The 20,955-nt window shown below is 39.9% G+C and overlaps 1 protein-coding gene across 3 annotated transcripts in view; it reads left to right on the top strand.

The window, feature by feature from the left end:
* LOC140671419 (growth factor receptor-bound protein 14) overlaps nucleotides 1-20,955 on the top strand; it is a 273,947-nt gene that overhangs the window by 231,359 nt on the left and 21,633 nt on the right. For all 3 annotated transcript variants that reach the window (XM_072902695.1, XM_072902696.1, XM_072902697.1), the window contains 2 exons: nucleotides 2,672-2,899; nucleotides 7,900-8,007. In XM_072902695.1, coding sequence (XP_072758796.1) covers nucleotides 2,672-2,899; nucleotides 7,900-8,007 — 336 coding nt within the window. The remainder of the gene's footprint in view (nucleotides 1-2,671; nucleotides 2,900-7,899; nucleotides 8,008-20,955) is intronic.

Raw genomic sequence — 20,955 nt, forward strand, 5'->3', positions numbered from 1 at the left:
AATTACAGTCATACCGTTATGTAAATAGTTTTATGATTAAAAAAAAAAAAAAAAATATATATATATATATATATATTATTACATTAATTACACAAATGATTGTGCACGGTAAGAAATATTATAATTTTCCTTACAACCTTCTTTCCTCCATTAAAACGCATTTTATAATAGCGTGACCGAAACGGGACTTAAAACGGGCTCTCTAGATTCTTTTCACCTTATAGGAGTCCCCCTCCCCTCCCCCTCCCCCTCACCCAATCCTCTTTCGTCTGACATGAATTCGCACGTGTTTTGACGTGTACTTTTATCCTCTGCACATGTAGAGACACAATCTTCGCGTGATATCGCCCGTGATCGATCACGGGCGGCGACGGGCACGTCTGACATGCATGACAACGGCAGTTACACGTGTCAGAATTACCAGTGTCCGCTTTGTCGAATGCTTCGAAGCGAAGAGAAGAAAGAGCTGCGTGGGCATAAATTTCGCATGAGCATTTTACTCGGAAGAATATTATAAAGAGACACTCGGGAGACACACCGTCGACTTTCCCGTGTATTCCTCCCCCCCTTTTCCTCTCCCATCTCGTTTTATTTTCACATATCTTCATATTCGTTGGGCGCGTAATTAATTATAACGTGTTGTACGTGCACGTTTTTTTTTTTTTTTTTTTTTTTTTTTTTTAAACGTGGTTTAGTATAATTTTCCGTCTCTCTCTTTTAAATTTTCTTCCCATTCGCTTTCGCTGGTAATTCTACGGTTAGCCGGATAATAGTTACGTAACTGTAAACGCGGCCCCGCGCGCTCTCTTGCGCGCGGTGCAGAGTGCAAACCAAGCTAATCGTCAAATATTTGCTGAGCCGTATTGCAACGTTTCCCCGCCGCTATCTCGCACTGCGCGCTCTTACACACGCTCATCCCGCCTCTTGTCTTATCCGTCTGTTTGTGCACGCGTGACGAATGCTTGCGCAGCAGCAGCAGCGCCGGGCATCGTCATCACAGGCTCAAGCACGACGACCACGGCCAACAGAATTTTCTCGAGGAGTCCCTGACCAGTCGTACCACCCTCCCTCTCGACCAGAGACGCGACGGTACAAGCTTGAGGGGAACGTGCTCTCGGAAAATACGTGTTGGACATTTTTTTGAGAAATAAAGAAAAATTCAATAAGTAATATATGTCTTAATGATATATATATATATATATATATATATATATATATATATATATATATACATATATATTTAATATTTAATTATCTCTTTTAATTTCTATTAAAAATGATTGTTTTATTTTATAACATATGTGCGCATGGAGTATTTAGATAAAAATAATATTGAGCACTTTCGCATATACATAATGTATTGTTATTAATAGAAAATATACAGCAGGATAGAAAACGAAGTTTACGCTTCGGTTTTTGAAAATCGACAAGTCGTCGGTTCACGGTTGGCCGCTTATCGTACAGGTGCCGATAAGCGGATAAAGGTCAGAGAGTAGAACGACGTGGACGGGTACCTATCTCGCGATAGGAGAGTACACGCCGAGTTAAATATAAAAGCGCTGTGACACCGACTGTGCGTGAAATTGTTTAGACGCCGACGTGTGTACGCATCTCTCGTTTATCCACGCTGTTTCTCTCTGTCGACGTTGATAATTTTATTTAATGACCGAAGTCTTCACAGCTCAAGTAAAGCACGTATATAGAAAAGAGAGAGAGAGAGAGAGAGAGGGGGACGATATTGTATCGAAAAGAATTATTATTAATAAATTATCGTTAAAAAAAGAAATAACAGATATTTATAAAAAGATGGCTATTATTTTTGATCCTGCCAGCTTTTTTCCAACACTTCGAACATTGGATTTAAGCGAGAATATCAGCTCGAGAACGAAACACGTATACTTTTCGCGCGACCTCCTTCCATGCGTTTCGTTTAAGAATAACTAAACGCACTCAACGCCTATGAATATTTACTGCCGGAAATCACTCGATAAACGCGACTTTCCCACTATTCCTCGTCGCAAATAATGGCGAGTCCACGATAAGAGCTGCGTAAAATCGTGGCGTTGCCTCGGCGTAGAAAATCATTCCGGCGTACAATAAATTACCCTCGCGATTCCCGGCGACGTGACGTAAGAAAGTTCCCTGCCGAATCCGGCGACACAGGGAGAGGACTCGACAGGATGAGAGTCCGCTGGAAAATATCTGGCGATGTGCGGTTTTCCTGCGCGCACAACTCGCGGCAACTCGTATGTACGCTTATACTACTTTGCTCGAGAGTACTATACTACTTTATTCCCATGAGAATATCAACCGCGTGGTCGTCGTCGGCCTCATCCTCAACCGTAAGCACGTACTCGCCGGCCATACCGGCCAATTATCACACCGATGCGATGGTCGTTATAATCATCGAGAACATAACCGGCGATTGTGTTGCAAAGCCTATTGGCCATTCAGTATGTCAACGATGATCGCGTTGACATGTCGAGTAGCTGTTACTCTCCTGGACTAGCAAAGTCTTGGAGAATACTAAATTAATCGCCAGCATCGAGAGGAAGCTCTCTTCTCTCGGAAAGAGAGGAACATGTAATAATCTTCTGTAAAGATGAAGCTTTTCACGGCTGAATGTTTTCAGACGGAATTTTTCAAGAGACGTCATCGTTTTCTGTTACAGGACAGCGAACATCTAATCACGCTCGCGCACTTGTCAGACTATAACGTCTACAGGATACCAAACGCCAAGCGAGTTTTCGGCGCACCCTTCGAGTGGGGCGTCTGTCTGAGACCGAACAGCAACGCCGAGGCCGAGGACACGGAGGCTGGAGAGCCCGGGATCAAGGTCATTGCTTTCGAAAACGAAAAATCGCGCGCCTGCTGGCTCACAGCCATGAGACTCGCTAAGGTAAGCGACACGATTCCTCATTCTCGTCTCGTCGAATCGGCGTTTTTTTTTTTACTCGCTATTAATGCAGGGAATAATACGATTTAGCGAGCCGAGTGCGTCGCAGTTTTTCGAGTCGTTTGAACGTTTAAATGTCACTTTGTTACGTAAAACACCCTCTTCAATATCGATTAGAAAATAACAATTGTTTCCACATCGGTATACTTATTGTATTTATGTGAAAGATTGAAAATTAAAGACACGTCGAGAGAATGATCATCACACACACACACACACACACACACACACACACAAGCAGCTTTAGCCAATAATTGTTTGAATTGGAAAGTGGAAAGCATACGCAACGCTAATATTAATTAGAGAAATGAGTGTGTACTCTTGCGGCGAGGATAACCGGGCTTACAATGTCGCTAGGATACTCGTTTCTCAGCCGATTCTACGCCCGATCGACTCTCTTCTACCTCACAATGTTGATGATCATCCCTCGCGGACGAGCCGTGGGTATTATTAGCTTCGCGATGGAGAGCCCAGGTATAATGAGCCTTATTTTCTTTCCTTTCCTCTTCCTTTCTCCATCCGCCGACTCGAATGTCGAAACTTCTTCGTGAAGCTTAAAGACGTTGCGTGACTTGCGCGTCGTTCGTGTTTAGCGGAGAGAGAAAGAGAGAAAGAGAGAGAGAGAGAGAGGATGAAAAAAAAGAAAGAAGAAATACTTCACTTCGTCGACGTGCGTACATACTATATGCCACCCAGACTCGGCACGTTTCGCGTGGCGAATTTTTTTTTCCTGGTCTTTTTTTAGAGTAGCCAATGCCACTGACACCGTACACTTTTCTTTCTTCATTTTTTTTTTTTTTTTTAACGAGGATCGAGCTCGTGAGACACCGGGGCTCTCGTTTCCCATCATCGTCGATAATATCGGTTTATTCTCGAACGCAGACAGCCTTTGTCTTTCTCTCTCTCTCTCTCTCTTTTTCTCTATTCTCTTCTCTTTTAGTCGAGCCAAGTGCTCGCCGGTGGAAGAGAGTGACTCGTGGTTAGTAACGGTTTTCGCTGGCAACGCGCGATCGGGAGTTCCACCGATGAGAGAGAAAGAGACTCTATAGGCTGCCTATTCTACATTACATTACTCTTTAGAGGTCTATTCTTCCTCGAGCTCAAGTGCCTGCTTAGATCGTTTTTCAAATCCGGCTCGTCTTCTGGCACGGCATCATTATCGCTCTATCATTCATTAAGAATAAAAAAGTAACATATCATTCGATGATATATGAGTAACAGTAATATTAGAGGAAGGAATAAAATTTTAATTACAGTTTATATATATCGTGTAAAATCAATCATTTATAATTGTTCCTCACAATTATTTATTGAAAATTTAATTCTTCTAACAAACACAATCTCAATAATTTTCTTAGTTTTTACACAAACGCTATATCTGTCTGACAAGGGTTAGGTTTCTTTCATCATCATTACAATTTGTTTCCATTCCGAGTAACACTTGCAGGCTCGGAATAGCAATCTAATCTGCCGCGGGACGTAATTTGGGGACCGTTTGCACCGAAGGATCGTAAGCCAGTCTCCCCTGATGCATCCTCGAGGGTCTCCCGAGCCATGAGTCTGTACTACCGTAGCCGCTGGGCGAGCAGGCAGACCTGCCTAGTGTTTATCGGCCTCGTTGGCCGTCCACGCCTATCTGCATCTCCTGGTCGACCTATCCCGCTCCGGATTTACTATGCGTGTGCTCTTTTCTTCTCTCCGGCGGTTCATCGCCGTCCGCCTTTTATCCGGAGGGAAAAGGACGACGTTGTCTCGCTAACGGTGGCGCTCTAGGTAGTACTTACGCGTGTCTCAGCGCGAGGCCTTTGTAATGCTTTCATCCGAGAAAAAGCTAGGAGTGTGATGAGATGCGGCGAACGAGAAACATTGAGGGAAGAGGGAAGGGAGAGAGGAAAAAGGGTGTAGGCTCTCGGAGAAACCTACAGGACTCGCTTTGATCGAGAAGACATTGACACTCCTGCCTATTCCCTTTGTATTCCCTTTGTTTTTTTTTCCCCCCTCGTCCCTTTGCCTCGGTTACATTTCAATCTTCCCGGACTTCGATTCGACTCACTGAAAATCTATGAGGTCTAAGTACGTAGACATTTTTATTGATTCGTGAGGAACGAGAGATAGTTTTTTGTCGGTATTCTTCGTAAGAAAGTTAAAAATTAATAAAATTTTATCTGCAATCAAATTTGTCACGTGAAAAGAATTGAAGATTAATGTGTCTATTAATTATGAAAGTAATAATGGTACGTATTTCTCGTACGAGATCAATTCGACTAATTTAAAATCAGATTTCTTTCCAAAACGATAATATCGTCATCACAAAGATAGTACCGTTGCTAAGCGTTAATAAAATTATACATGTTATTTGACATACTCTAGCTTTTTCTGCCATGTATAAAACGATAAAGATAATGAGAAAACGAACAGATCATAAAGCGATAAGAGCTGCGGATAAAATTAAGTCGTAAATATCGAGTTGCTTTCTACTCGAGTGTAACTCTATATCCTTCTATTTTTTATAAAAATTTAATAGCGATCCGAGAATTATACGTAATTATCATAATTATCATAATTATCACACATACATGTACACATAAAAAAGGAATAGATTATACTGACTTATAATGTCATGCAATTATAAGAAAACTATGTCAACTTTTTAGCGTTAATTTAATTTTTAATTTAACTTATTACTTTTAATCATTTTTGATTCCACATCACGGAGATGTAATCTTATCGAAGGATTCGACGTAGCATTATCCTTCGTTTACTTAGAAACTCGGCGTACCTCGTTATCGTTCTTCGTTTCCCTATCGCTGATTAGTGTTAGCATACATTGGTGCCTACCACGTTGGCAGGTTTCCCCGTCTACGTTTGCGAATAATTGAATTACGTAATTATCTCTCCAAATGCGCGCTCTTACTGGCTCAAGGGCCGTCTTCAATTAGTCGCCGCCACCCTTCCATCTTCGTATCCACCGTCTCGACCGCGCTTCTTTACCGAAACGGCGAATTCGGAATTTCGTTTAATTTTTCTTGCTTCTCGCGCGAGGCACCGAAAAATGCCCGGGAAACCTAACAGCATGAACGAATATGTAAACGCATTTTTAAATTAACAGGATGTTTATCAATACATGTATCGAGATTTTATTTTAATATTATTTTTAATATTGTATATTATTTTTAATTTAATATTGAAAAAGAAATGAGTCTTGCTTTGTAAATTTTTGTCTTGGATTAAATTTTTTTTTTGGGGGGGGGGATCTATAAATCAATAAAGTGATTATAGAATGTCCAAAATAATTGATACGAAAAGTATGCATTATGTAAACGTAATAAAACGCAGATATCTGAAACTTTCGAAACGGCGAGTCTATTTTTGCTGTTGCCAGGCGAGCCTTCGGCGATTGCAAAGCTCACCGGCATAATTTTCGTATCGTGATGCAAGCTGCACAGCCCGCATTGGTATATTAGCAATCGCTGTGTATGGGTGCCGTGTACGTCACGAGAGTGAGACTTGCGTGTACAAGTGAGTGCGTGCGCGTGTGCGTGAACAGTCATTCGAGCGTAGATGCGCCCGGCTGTCTTGTGGGTCGATACGATGGCTATACCACTGCTGCTGGGTCCATGGTTATGCACACGCGGTCACGTGGCATCGTCTGCTCCTCTCGTCTTGTCTCTTCTCTTCTCTTCTCTTCTCTTCTCTTCTCTTCTCTTCTCGTCTCGTCTCGTCTCGTCTTGCCTGTCATATTCATATCTTTTTTATTGTGTGTGAATCACACGAATATACCGTCAATGTACATATTAGCATTTTCCTAGCTCTTTCCAAAAATATTTTATTATTTCTGGTAAAAGTCTGAGTATAGATTATTCGTTTATGATAAAACGAAAATTTGATTTGGTTACTACGTTTTTTGCTATCATATATTTTAATAATAGAACTATATAAATAATTTACTTAGAAAAATAATAAGGAGTAAGATTTTATTATTTTTGTTGTATAACGCTATTTTTTTTTCCATTTCACTAAATTTAAAATAAATAGCAATTTATAGAAATATAGGAATTGAACGAGGAAGTGAACTCTGTTCATAAGACAACTTTGTTGCAAATGATTATACCTTGACATGCGTCGATCCATCACAAACTTAGAACAGCTCGCACGGATTATCTTTGATTTTACTTACAAAACTTTACCGCTATTCCTCAGTGTAGATGCTTCTTGATGAAAAAGATTGTTCGTATCGATTGAATATTTTTTTCTGAATTTGTAAGCCGCTTGTGAGAAACGAGATTGCAGTTCGCTCGAGCTGAAAATTAAATATCTAATTTCGTTGCTCACAAGATGTGAAGTATCAAGTGCGTATGCAACCATCAAGATATTATTATTTTATTTCATTATAGTTCGAATTACGTTTATCTAGGCATGAGTATACATGCGTGAGCGATGAAAATTAATATATTAATAATATATGTATATGTATAATAATTTCTAAGGAAAAAAATTGTGTATGATATATTAATAAGGAATTAAAAAATATAAAAATTGGAACTTGAGGAGCGCTTTTTCAAATGTTCTGCCCGCGCAGAAGTTAAATTTATCTAGGCAAGTGCGATACCTAGGCAAGTGCGATGTATCGATCGGAGGTCAGTTCAGCCTCGTCCAGCTGGGCAACACGCGCGAGTCGACAAGCCGGCCGGCTGTTATTACGGTGACAAAGTAATGCGTGTAGAATTATGCAAATCGCGAATGTAGTTTGTCTTTTTTTTTTGCCGCTGGCTTTATCGGCCTCGAATGTTCTGCGATGCGCCCCAAGCGTAGAATCGGTTATGCGCGCGCGCGCGCGCGCGTACATGCGTGCGTGCGTGCATGCATGCATTTGTCCGTCGCGTGCATCTCGTCAATTGTAGTACACGCGTTAACGGTGTCCGCTCTGCTTTGCGTTGTTTCAGTACGGCAAACAGCTCCGAGAGAATTACCGAGCCTTCAAGAACAAGCAGTGCGACCAGAACGGCAGTGGCAGCCCCAAAGAACAGTACAGCAGCTACAATGTGTCCAATGTAAGTGCTATATGTGTATGATTTCGAGCTCTGAGAATGTATACAAGGACCCCAAGTCGTGAAGAACGAATTTTTGAGAGGAGCGTGAAAATTTAAATGAATAATCAAGGACGTACTACTCTCTGAAAACATGGAAAACTTGGAATTTTCTAGAGGGATTACTAGAAAAATTAAGGAATTTTTAAATTAATGAAATTTTATTAATTTAAAAAACAAATTCTCTTCTTTTGATAATTTTGCTCTCATATTGTAAACGAAGTCAGTGAGCCGAGCAAATTATGCATTTAAAATATTTACAATAAATATTTGGTTATTTCTGTTTACATATTTAATGTCTTAACAAAATATTGAATATACAGTACATATTTTTATTGTAACTTTTTAGTGATAAAAAATGAAAATTTTATGCAAATGAAGAATATACATATCTTACAAAAGTTTATTCAGATTTTAGTACATTTACATTTATTATGTAGCTTGAAACTTAAAGGGCTCTGTGTTTTTCTTTCGTATGAATGAAAAATATTAGAAAACACGTGCAATAAAAAATGCATGTTAAAAAGTCGCACCAAAAGATCTTTAAAATATTTTGCTTTGCCTGGAATTTGGAACAAAAATATCTGGTAGCACAGGAAATTTTTTTTTAAGATTCGAGTAGACAGCCTGATAATTTATTTAAATTTACTTTACTTAAATTTTTCACGAATACGACTCAAGTCTTTGTGTCGTTCTCAGCACTTCAATTAAATCAATTTAATTTTACTTAAAGAATTTCAAAAAAAAAAAAAAAAAAAAAAAACACTAATTGTTTAATATCGCAAATTTGGCGTAATAACTGCAATCTAAATTCGAAATGAAAGAACAGAAAGCATAAGAGAAAGCTGGCATATAATTCCGTTACGATGTAAGTATATAAGTAAAATAATGAGACAGTGTCTCTCGTGGCGAGAATTATTTCTGCGTCGCGCGATGTATTTTCGACGGGCCACTCTCTAGTCTCGGATATGCTCGAAAGGTAAATTTCGCTTTAGACGTGGTAAATGGAATGGAAGAGGCGATTACGTTGAAATTACCTCGAGTGACAGTAATTTGCCGGGTCACGCCACGTTCGATCATTGCCTTCAGTCATCCCTTTTCCGTCGTCTCTCGTCGAACTTTCATAGCGTCTACGGAATCTTGATTAACTCGTGCAATCCCGTGCTTTTCGGCGTTTTTTTTCGATTAACACCTCCTCGTCTTTCCCTCTTATTTGATTCTTCATTTTTTTTTCGTTACTACATACATATTAGTACATTTGTTACATTACCTACTAATTATACGTATGTATATGTGTGTGTGTGTGTGTGTGTATAAATTTGCTTGTGAAGAGATATAATTTTGACAAAGAATTTTATATAGATGCATATTTAATTAAATTGTAATTATATAATTCTTTATTGAAATTATTCCCTTTTACAAGCGAAATAAATAGACTCATTTATTAATTTATATTAATTTATATTCCAATAAATAACACTCGCAGGCAAACTACATTATTGTTGCCCGTGGTCGCGCGCATTTATCGATTTTTTAACTGATATACTGGAACATAAGGAAATTCATTGCTAATGAATGAACGAGTAGTAATACGAAAACATCGGCCACCGTAACGATGTGGCGCGCGTTGGATGACGATGTTGTTAGCGGTTAAATAATTATAGCAAACAGCTCGTTAGCTATTGATCTTTAATGCGAAATTCCACGCGAAATATGCAGGAATTGCTGAGCCACTCCCGGTCGAGATTCTATTCGCTCGTGCGCGTTCGTTCGAGTGCACAGGTGCATAGTTCTCACTCGCTATCTCTCTCATGCGTCCTATTTATACAATGTTAAATTATGGCAATGCAAATTACATGGTTGTGGCTAACAGATATATCGTCGTTTTTTTATTATCGCGGCCGTGATAATAAATTTGCCGATTCATAATCGATTTTCTCAAACGCGATTGCTTGATAAAGAGAAAAGAAACAATGACAGCTAGTTAATTGTTCATAAAGAATTTTCAACTAGTTGAATAGTCGATTATTGTGTTCTGTTTGATTCATTAACTGTTACGTAATTAAGTTAATATAAGTCTATATAAAATCTGCCATGCGAGAAATAATTGGTAGACGTTCCAGGAAAATACGAAGCAAAACTATTTAGATTTAATGGAATTTAACAATTTAATTTATATTTATCTTATTGTTAGTTGCTGCGAATCGAGATGGTTTTATTAATTTAAACAAATAAATAATATCGAATACGTTTCGCGCGTCGTTCTGTTGAAATTATCATGAATGTTAATGAAACGTAATGTACCGATAATAATAAAACAATCGATTAAAATATAAAAAGGAAGACTTTATGGAGGGGAAAAATTTCTCTTTACAATTGCTTTTATGAATAATTTTTATTCATCTCTCTCTCGTTCGACGAAAATTAATAGCTTAGCAGGGCATCCATTATCGGATACATTATCGTTAATTATCGAATATCTGTTATTTACAATATATTTTGATATAGCAAATAAATGTTTCAAATAAATAGAAACTCACACAGGAAATTATTCGCTAAAGAAGATTGACGTACTCTTTCGTCAAGCGAAATTAAAAACCAGAGATGTTAAAGGAACACTGACATGTATATATATAGCTTTCTCACGAGACGCGATTCGGGAAGCAAATTTTCTCGGAAAAGTGCTGTCATAACTTACGCAAAGAATGCCAAGAAGGATCCATTCCCATCGAATCTCACTGACCTCATTGCCGTCCCCGACCACGTCGAGATATAGGCTTCTCTTTCTCTCTCCTTTTTCTTCCTCTCTCTGTCTCTCTTTACGATATTCTTCGCGTCTTCCTACGCGCTAAGACGTCGGCGCGTCTCGCTCGGTAGGAAATTTCATCCTCGTATCGCACAGCTGATTCCAAGGTCGTGCCAGCCAGTCAGAGGGACGACAACCCCTCGTCGGTACTCTCGAAGCTAGACACGTACCGGTCTACCCTTCTCCCCCGTTCACTCTTTCATCGACTGACTTATTTCCTCTTTTATCTCGTTTTTTTTTCTCTCGTCGTCGGGGAGATGAAGATATAGCTTGTTCTCATTATAATTTCCGTAGCCGGCGATTTCTCGAGGAAATATTTTTCAAGGCGTCACTGCCTTATCGTTAAACCGCGAGAATTGCATCATCCAGAATTGTATGAATAATAAAGGTGATTCGAGATAAACTCTACCAATTATTAAAATATGCTTCTTCTCAGACTCTCTACGATACACAGAAAAAAATGTAACATTATATTAAAAGGCGAAATGTTGTAAAATTTTCCGTAAACGGAATTGTAAAGAGAAAGTTTTGAAAAGTTGCAATTTCGCAATATGTTTAATGCATGTCATTAAATATTTATTTTTCTCTCGTAATACATTGAGAGAGATGCAGACTGCGCTTGAGTTACATAATACGCTTACAAAATTTTGTCGGGGTATCGATAATTTCTTATAAACGATATAAAAGATTTTTCCTTATCTCTATATCTTGAAAATCTTGACAACTTATCAGAGTACTTTAATCTTAGTAAGTAATTATAGAACGTGTACTTTCCATATTTATTTTTCTTTTTTTTTTTTTTTTTATAGAACGCGTAACAGTTACAGTAATAAAATATCCGCGAAACTCCGTCAAGGAAGGAAATATCGATTAGGCGAAACGAGTGTGAGACATAGACCTAATGTCGAGTCGTTTCAACGAACTGGTTCTGAAGTAGCGATCTTAACAAGTTTCCGGCAATAAATTACTGCTCGTGCCGGTTATGAATTATCTACTCGAAGTAGCACCGAGGATGACAATTAAAGCCTAGTATGGAAAATAACTGGTATTACGTGCTTAATGCGCAAAAGAGCAAGGAAAAAGATAATTGGTTTATAAAATAAACGTAATTGATAGGGGTGGTTCAACATGATTCAACAGTCTCGAGTAATAACGGGAAATTACATTATTTATAAAGATATTTATATTTAAATAATATTAAAATAATTAAATAAAATTAAAAAAAAAAACTTCTTTTATCAGCGATGCCATCAAGTAATTTAACAATATGTATTTGAGAATCTTTCTGTATGGTTCCGATATTTCGATGGAGATACCAAAAATAGTAAGTGAAGATTGAGGGAAGACCTAAAAATAATCGCATCGCAGGAAAAACAGAAGACGTGGAGTGCACGTGGTAAGAAGTGAAGATGAAACTTTGAAATCTCGTGCATTCTCGCGAAGAAGTAACGTGACGCAGCGAGTGCGAACGTGTCTTGCACTTCGTTTCGATTGAAAGCTTCGATCATGGATATCGTTCGCTCGTGTCCCGCTTTTATCTTTATTCGAAGGGAAACAAAAGTCTCGCCTCGCATCGTGTCGAACCGACAGGGCAAACTTCACATTTTCCGTCTTCCCTACTGTTTCTATTCTTCACGTTGCACGTAATTGCACATTCAAATGGATAGATTGAAACTCGAGAGTAAAGTTTTGTGCCAATGTAGCCGCGTGTGAATTCAATCTCCTGAATTTGAAAAGATCTATACTAGTGAAATATATATATATATATATATATATATATATATATATATATATATATATATATATATAGGAAAAATGTTTGAGGAAAAGCTAGATGTATTATAAATATAAAAATAATATAAATATATTTATATATTATTATAATATATATATATATATATATATATATATATATATATATATATTACTATATGTATTTAATTAATTAATTAATTTAAATATAATAAATTTATAAAATAATATATATATATATATATATATGTTTTTCAATCCATTATATTAACTCAAGTATTATATAAATTTTTTAAACATTATGTATAAATTGATATTTTAAATCAATAAGATTTGTTAAAAGCGCCTAAGTAAAAGGAATAGAATCTGTATAATTTTTGATTATAAATTTTGGCATTATGGTAATATTGATTTACCGTCATCGACCTTATTCGCCATCATTATGTCATCTCGTCCAGCCGACTACTTAACGAATGTCCAGGACGTTTAACAGATCGTTCGCGGTTGACGTGAAAGCGTAGTCGCGCTCTGCTTTTAGCCAGACATTATATTTCCCTTAATGGTACGACAGCCGGCTGGAATACCGGAAATGTTGGGAGTATTTAACAACGACGTTCTTTTCCGTTTTTCCGCCGCGGCGAGACTCGGCATTGTTGCTCGGCCGTCGATCCTCTCTCTCTCTCTCTCTCTCTCTCTCTCTCTCTCTCTCTCTTTCTCGCCGTTCATTTAAATTCAAGTGGGTTTTACCTTCTTGGAATTTCAATGCGAACGTTAATTATTGGGTCTTAATGCGGGGAATTCAACAAATTGTAACAAATAAGGCTTCCCTCGAAAGCCATCGTTGATTACTAAAGTCGTCGTAAACAGTGGGTCGTTAAAATTAAGCTGTGCGGATTCGGCTACTACATCCATTATTAATGAATGTTATAATGACCACGCGTGCGCATACGGATATACATAATACATATATATATATATATATATATATATATACACACGGAGGAGTTCCTTCTTGAAAATTTCAGAATCTCGGTATAGTGTCATGATGTTGCAGAAATTGTTACCATTGACTCCAGCCGACCGTAACGGCTTTCAATCATCTGACGTCTCTACCGTGTAGGTACTGTCGATCTTTTTCTCGATCATCAGTCATGTGATCGTCCTCTTTTTTTCTCCGCTTTTATCATTTCCATTCGTTGCCAGCTCGGGTATCAGACTTGAATAGGGAGGATTTCGTTCGTCGGGTGGGGGGAGGGGGAGGGGGAGGGGGCGGAAAGGCCGGGAGTGCAGTACCTCGGTTACAGTCAGGGGTTTAAAAGTCGGGCAAAAAGCCCCGGCCGGCTGTTGCTACGCGCGAACTATCGACCAACCCGGCTTCTACCTATATATCCGCGAGAGAGAGAGAGAGAGGGAGAGAGAGAGAGAGAGAGAGAGAGAGAGAGAGAGAGAGAGAGAGAGAGAGAGAGAGAGAGAGCTCTCTTGGGGTATGGAGGAAGAGCTATAGATGGTACACGAGCGAACGCGCGCGCGCGGGAGAGCTGGAGAATAACGTACATGTGTGTGTGTGTGTGTCTGTGTGTGCGCGTATGCACGCCGGGAGGGAAGGAAGGATTCGGAGAAAGAGGAAAAAAAGGGGGGGGGGGCACATCACCCAAATGCGCGAGACTGACTGACGAGAAGCTCGACGCGCGAAGGCTTTTTCTTGCGCCCGCTTCCTTGGCGCTCTCTCATATTTTAGTCCCCACACCCTGAAAACGCTTCGGGTATCGTTTCGTAACCCTTTGCGCGCGCGCGCGCGCTTTTACTCCGCTACTTTCATTATATTCTTTATTTCGCGAAGCTCTCCTCTCGAAAACATCCAAGTCGTCCGACGCGCACCGTCTGTTCTTATCTTCGTCGCTCATCCCGCTTTTTTCCCCTGGCTCTCCTCCCCCTCCCCCCCCCCCCCGAGAGAGAAAGGTACGACGTTGGGAGCTACGAGTTTGGAGTTTGCATACGGCGAATCGCGAAGCCGAGAAGAGACATTTGCGCGCTGCAAAATTGGATCGTAAAGGTAGACATAAACTCCTGGGTGGATATTCCCCGACGGTCGTTCTCTCTCTCTCCTCTCTGCCTATCGCGCTACCGCCGCTTCTCGCCTCGAAATATGCGCCCGCCGAAAATAGTCACGACACACGACGGTTATGAAACTTTCACGTACCACCCCCCCGACCCCCCTGCCGCCTCCGCCACTCGAGTCCTTTTATTACCCGCGACTACGGCGTATACGATGTTCCGTTAAAAGCATCGCTCTGTGTGTGCTGCGTTAAAAATTTATTTCCAATCGCATGCTGATTTTCCGAAGCGTACGCCGGAGGGGAGCTGGGTTTTCACGTGTATCAACAAGTCTGATATTAAAGGAAATCAATGCAATTTTTTTCGATTTTTTTCCTTTTCTCGTTTTGACATATAAAAATCAGGGTCTGAAAGGTGGAGTGAAAGCCGAAAAGTGAAGGATGTAAAATACATTAATCACATTTTTTTTTTTTTTTTTCAACGCTCGGTTACGCGAGCTATTTAAAAGGCACAAATCTCGGCACCGGTATCTATTTTAAAACTGACATCTCTAACGCAAAGACTAATCGCGACCGCTCAAAAACTCGGGAGACGGGTATTTATTAGTTCCAACCGGGAAGGCGGAGATTAATGAACGACCGAACTGACCCATTTTCTCCCAAACTCGTCAGGAAATAAGATGACAGGATAAGATAGACAAGGACAACAAGGGGCGCGAGAGAATTTCCGGCGCGACATTTTCCTTATCGGTTCTCCCCCTCCCCCCTCCCCCCTTCCGCTGACTCTTCGCCAAGCTGTCGCATGGAAATTTTTAATTTAACTTTACGACTCCGCCGAGACACTCTGCTCCCCCGGTCCTCTTTCTTTTGTCCTTCCTTTCGTACTTCTTCATCTCTGTCTTGCATCATCGGATGCATCGCCGTAAGTGAAAAGGACGAAGAACATTTGAGGAGTCACATCGCCGGAATGAAACGATTGCATAGTCGGCGAACAGTGACGTAATCAGAATACGTAACATTTTATTAAAAAAGCTTACTTATTCTCGTATCTTTGTTAATTAAATTTTTAAATTAGTAAGATTTTTCTTGCGAGTTTGAAACTTATAACACACAATTTTTTTTATCATTAAATAATATTAAAATAAATTAATTAAGAAAGGATCATGGTCCAAATCACTTATAATTTTTATTAATGATGAAATAAAAATACAAAAGTTGTAAGAGTTAGTTGATATTAAAACTACTAAAATTTCATATTAAAAAATAGAGCGAAAGAGAAATGCAAAAAAAACTCTTTAGGGGAGGAAATTTCGTAGATAAACTCGCGATAGGATCGGTAGCTGGGATTCTATCGTGGAAGAAATTTTCTCGTATATAGATCTTTGACTTGCTTGCAAAGGAGAGAGAATGCATCAGCTAAATCGCCACGAGGTGGGGGGGGGGGGGTATAAAGCCGGACGTTCCCGCGTTGCTTCCGTCGTACCATCATCTCCGCCGTCATTGTTATCACTGTCCGTCGTCTGTGCTGATAACCGTCATTCCCAAACGAGACAGATATACTCGGCGACCAGGTTACCATGTAATCGAATGCACTCCCGGTTAAACAATCCGCTCTTGCTATGACGGTGATGAAACTGCGTCTCATCTGCTACCGCGATTAATTACGATCTTTGTCTAGGAAATGACAGCAGCTGTCATTTATATTCTAAGAGAAAGAGAGAGAGAGAGAGTTCCTACGATTGTATTATATAATAATAATATTCTTATTTGTCGAATCTCGCGTTTATAAATTATTTTAAAATTTAAATAAATTGACAGCAGTTTATTAACGAATTGCGTTCCGTTGTTAATTTTTATTACAGTCTATAAAAAATTGCATTGTCATTTAAATTATCTTACTTTTCTCTTTGTGAACGAAATGATACATGGCCTGCGAGTATAAATTCAGAGATGGTTCACCAGCGTACTTAGACATGAATTTCCGCTCCTTCGCCGATGTCATATTTTTCTCGTCAAAGTATCATCCAAAAGCGAAACACGAGTTCTCCCTTTTTTTATACCTTCTCGGTTCCTTTTCCTTCGTATATCTCGAGACGAGTTGCCTCGCCGTCTTTATGACCCTTCTCAATGGTAATACGTGGTCGCTTAAAGCTCGCGCAAGTGCTACGGTCGGTGCTTTTCGAAAAGTGCGCGACCAGCACTAAAAAAGTTCGCCGGCAGCTTTATTCGTGGCGAGAGACGAGAGACAAGAGAGAAAGAGACGGGGGTATAAATTAAAGCGCTGGTCGCCCGCGGCCGAAGAGAGGAAACGGCGTTGAAGGGGGCCGGAGGGAGGGGGGGACCGACGGAAAAATATTCCTCTTCCGTTCGCTCGTCTAACATTTATGTTGCGACAAACTCTGAAAATACCACTGATCGAGCTGGTCTTCCCTTTGCGTTAAAATTTGTTCAACTCTCGAAAAGAAAGACGGGAGAAACGTTATAATGTCTTGAAAACAGTATCTTGCTTTGAGATCAAACAACACTTAACCGGGTAAGAACTTTAAGAGATTCGAGAAAAATACCTGTGTGCGGGAGATACTTCTATTTTTTCTTTTCTTTCTTACCTTCCGAAAGTTAAGAGCTACATTTTTCCATTCTATCGTTCTGTAAAAATTACGAGTCATTCTCCGATGAAAATAATAATAATAATAATAAACGTTTTTGACCGGAGTATTTCTCGAAAATTGTCGATAAAAAAGAAAAAAAAAAAAATAAACGCGTCAACCCTTTCGGGGGAAGAATATCGCCCGCTGTTACGCGGCCACTCCCTCGCGCGATTTTCTCGACGAGGGGGTGCCTCTGTTCCACCATTTTTCGATACTTTGCGAACGATTACTCTTGCGGACGGTACAAGTTTACGCGCGGAACGCGACTATCGGCCGCCGTCGATTCCGCTTTCCCATTTTCCGAGAGGCGGTGGCTCGCAATTTCCCCGACTAAATGGAACGTGCTTCGTCTTACCGCGGGACAATTAACCAACGCCCGACGACAGGGATTGCCGAAAACGCCGTTCGCGTTGCAGAAATTGTGCCTCGCATCGCGATGTTACTTTTCAGGGTAACTTAAATTGCATTCGAAATTCTTCTCCATTTCTCTCTCAGTCGGTACCGAAAGAAGTTGCTCGGGGCAATCGTGTTCGCGAGTTTAAAGTTTCTCTCAAGACCTTGTCATAAGTATTAAAATGATGTGTATCGTTTATGTATATGTAAAGAACAAGTGATTTAAAAAAATTACTGGTACGTTAATAGAAAACAGATTAAACTCTCAATTTTATATATTTAAGATGAAATCATATAAAATTTAAACATAATATTAACCCTTACTCCGTATTGTTATTTTTCGCACCTTCTAACTGTACAAGATTGGTCAGCGTATTTTCGATAAGTTTATTAATATGTAAAAGTGTTTTAAAAAATCTGAAAAAATGTATATATACATATACCTGCTTTGAAAATTCTAAATAAAGACTAAAATAATAAATTTGAAAAATAATTTAGTTAAATCTATTATTTTATGATTATTTGTTTTCGAGAAATTCACGTTGTTAGAACAATTGCAGACAAAAATGATCCATCAGTACGGAATAAGGGTTAATATTGTAATATAATATAATAATATATATTTATTCATTTTGTATAAAAATCATACACAATGTTAACTTGAAGAAAGAGAAAAATATTCATCAGATAAATTTAACCCTTACGATACACACATGGGTCATTCGTGTCTGATCGATGATTTCTATCCATTGAAATTTCTTAAAACTTCTAAGCTCGCGGCCCGCTTCTTATCTCCGCCTTTTTCTCCAAAATGAATTATGGATATTTGTTGCAGAAACTTGAAAGTATTTTCACGAATTTTTACAGATTTTTTAAATCGATTTAAATAAATGAAAAAAACGGTCTGAATAATTTAATTTAATTTTTTTACCGATTCGCTTCTAAATTTTCTCGATATACTAAGCATTACCATGGGACATCCCACTCTTACGTATTTCGCGAATACAAAACAGCGTAGCGAACGGTGGTAATCTCGTTCGCAGCTGTTCTCATCCAAATAAATTCCGCGTGCTTACTCAGTAGACCCCGGGCAACAACGGCGCACGCAATTGGCATTATATATTTTCGCCGACCAGATGCAGCCGGGAGATGCATCTTATCCCCACTGGAGAGCATCCTGCCAAGGCTAGCAGGTCTTCCTTTTCCGCTGCCGCCGCCACCACCATCGCCGTTTCCCTTCCTCCTGGCCGCTTCCGCCTTGTCTCTCTTCTGCGTATGGTCGATTCTATGCGCGTGCGCCCATGTAACCTTGACATTGAACGATTTCTCCCTTGCCGCATCGCTCCCCTCCTCAACCGCCACCAGCCCTAGTGGCCCTTCCTCTTTCTCTCTTTCTCTCCTCGCTAACTCTGTGGCGGACATCCGCGTCATCCGCCTGGCGAATCCGAACAAAAAAAAAAAAAAAAAAAAAAAAGCGGCAGATAAAATGAAATAACAGTGAATCGCGTCCGTCGGTCTCGACACCCGCTCCTGTCAGACTTTCCCGCTGATGTGCCACTGACACATCCGATATCCGGAGAAACGCGTCGGTTCTCCACGCTGTCTCTTCAAGGTCCCTGCAAAAAAGGCAAGCTTGCGGATACGTCCAGTTCACGCGATTTCCAGTATGACAAATCAGGTGAGCTTTCTCTGTCTCTCTCTCTCTCTCTCTCTCTGGGATCCTTTGATGGCTTTCGATAATATCTTCCGTATCGGTATCTCGTCCAATACTTTTCTGATATTATATGAAACTCTGCGATATGTTCTTCGACAATCTTACTTGAATTTTCCGCTGCAACGAGGAAACTCGATTTGCTGAAAATTTACATGTGGCACGCATCAGCCGCATGCAAGGCGTACGTCATCGTGATGCGGATCGAGTGCGAGGACAAGATGATATGCAGCGTGTGCGTGTATGCATGTGTTTGTGTATCGCGAGCATGCGCGCGAGTGGGTGGGTCTGATTATGGGCCCCGGGGACTCCGTTGCACTTCCTGCGTAACCTATAATTACGATTATCTAATCGCCGCTGCATTATGTAACGCGGCATAACGTCTGGCCTGACAGACACAGCCAACTCTAGAGACCGTTTCTTCTTTCCTCTTTTTTTTTTTTTTTTTTTTTTTTTTTCTTCCCTTTCCTTTACAGACACGATTTATGCGATTTCAGCGTGAGTCGTCGGGATCTGAAAAGGTCTTGAGATTAAAAAAACTTTTTATTTCTTTCATCAACATTGATTAAACTACATGGCCTAATTTTATATACAATGCGCCAGACGCTCGTTGTAAAACATTGGATCATGAATAATAAGTTTCTGCTTTTTGCAGAACAGTTTGTGGCGATCTATTGGTCTCTATCCGTTACTCAAATGTCCAAATAAATTGATTTATTATCTTTCTGCAGTAAACCGGTTACGCAAGTTTAGCCGATCGTTTGCGAGAACAGGAATCTCTCTCGCAATAACCTAGTGACATGGAGAAAACAATGATGGTCGCTGTAATCTTTCACTTTCTTATTTTTTTTTTTTTTTTTTTTTTGACAAATTCTTTAAATTTTTTAACAAAATTATCTATGATTAAAATAGTAGCTGAGATTTGCGCGATGATATTTATAAAAAAACATTGATCACTTATTAGATCTAATAATTATTGTATCTTTTTAATCGATTTTATTCGCCGTCGAAAAATTCGGAAAGATATTATTACCTTCGTAGATTGTCTCGGGGAGAATGAATTCTCCTAAAACGAATATCCCCCGAAATCGCGTGCAGAAGGGACGAAAAAGGGCGCGATGACGGGTATAACCGCGAATCAGGACAGAGTCATAACTCGTTCCTCCTCGTATCGTGCTTCTTTCGGTATTTTACGACGACCACCACGACATCGAGTTCGCGCGCATTCTCCCTCTGTCTTTCTCCCTCGCGCCGACCAAGTTAAAGCAGGAGAACTTTAAAGACCTTAATCATATAGATCGCCTAGCGCCAGTCATAAATATCGCCGATGCAAGCTCAGGTTGGCGCGCGTCCAACTTCGTTTAACCCCCGCTTAGCTATCTCGGACGCAGGCCGCTGTTCCGTTCCGCATTTAGCAAATTTCACGTCTTTTTCTTGTCCCACCCCCCCCTCCTCCTCCGCCCCTCTGCCCTCCCCTTCGCTTTTGCTGTCTTCCGCTCTTCTCGCTGTAATTCCGCAGCTGCCACGGCTGCTGGAGTTGACTCCATC

This window comes from Anoplolepis gracilipes, chromosome 11 (genome assembly GCF_047496725.1).
Source record: "Anoplolepis gracilipes chromosome 11, ASM4749672v1, whole genome shotgun sequence".
Classification (NCBI taxonomy): Eukaryota; Metazoa; Arthropoda; class Insecta; order Hymenoptera; family Formicidae; genus Anoplolepis; species Anoplolepis gracilipes.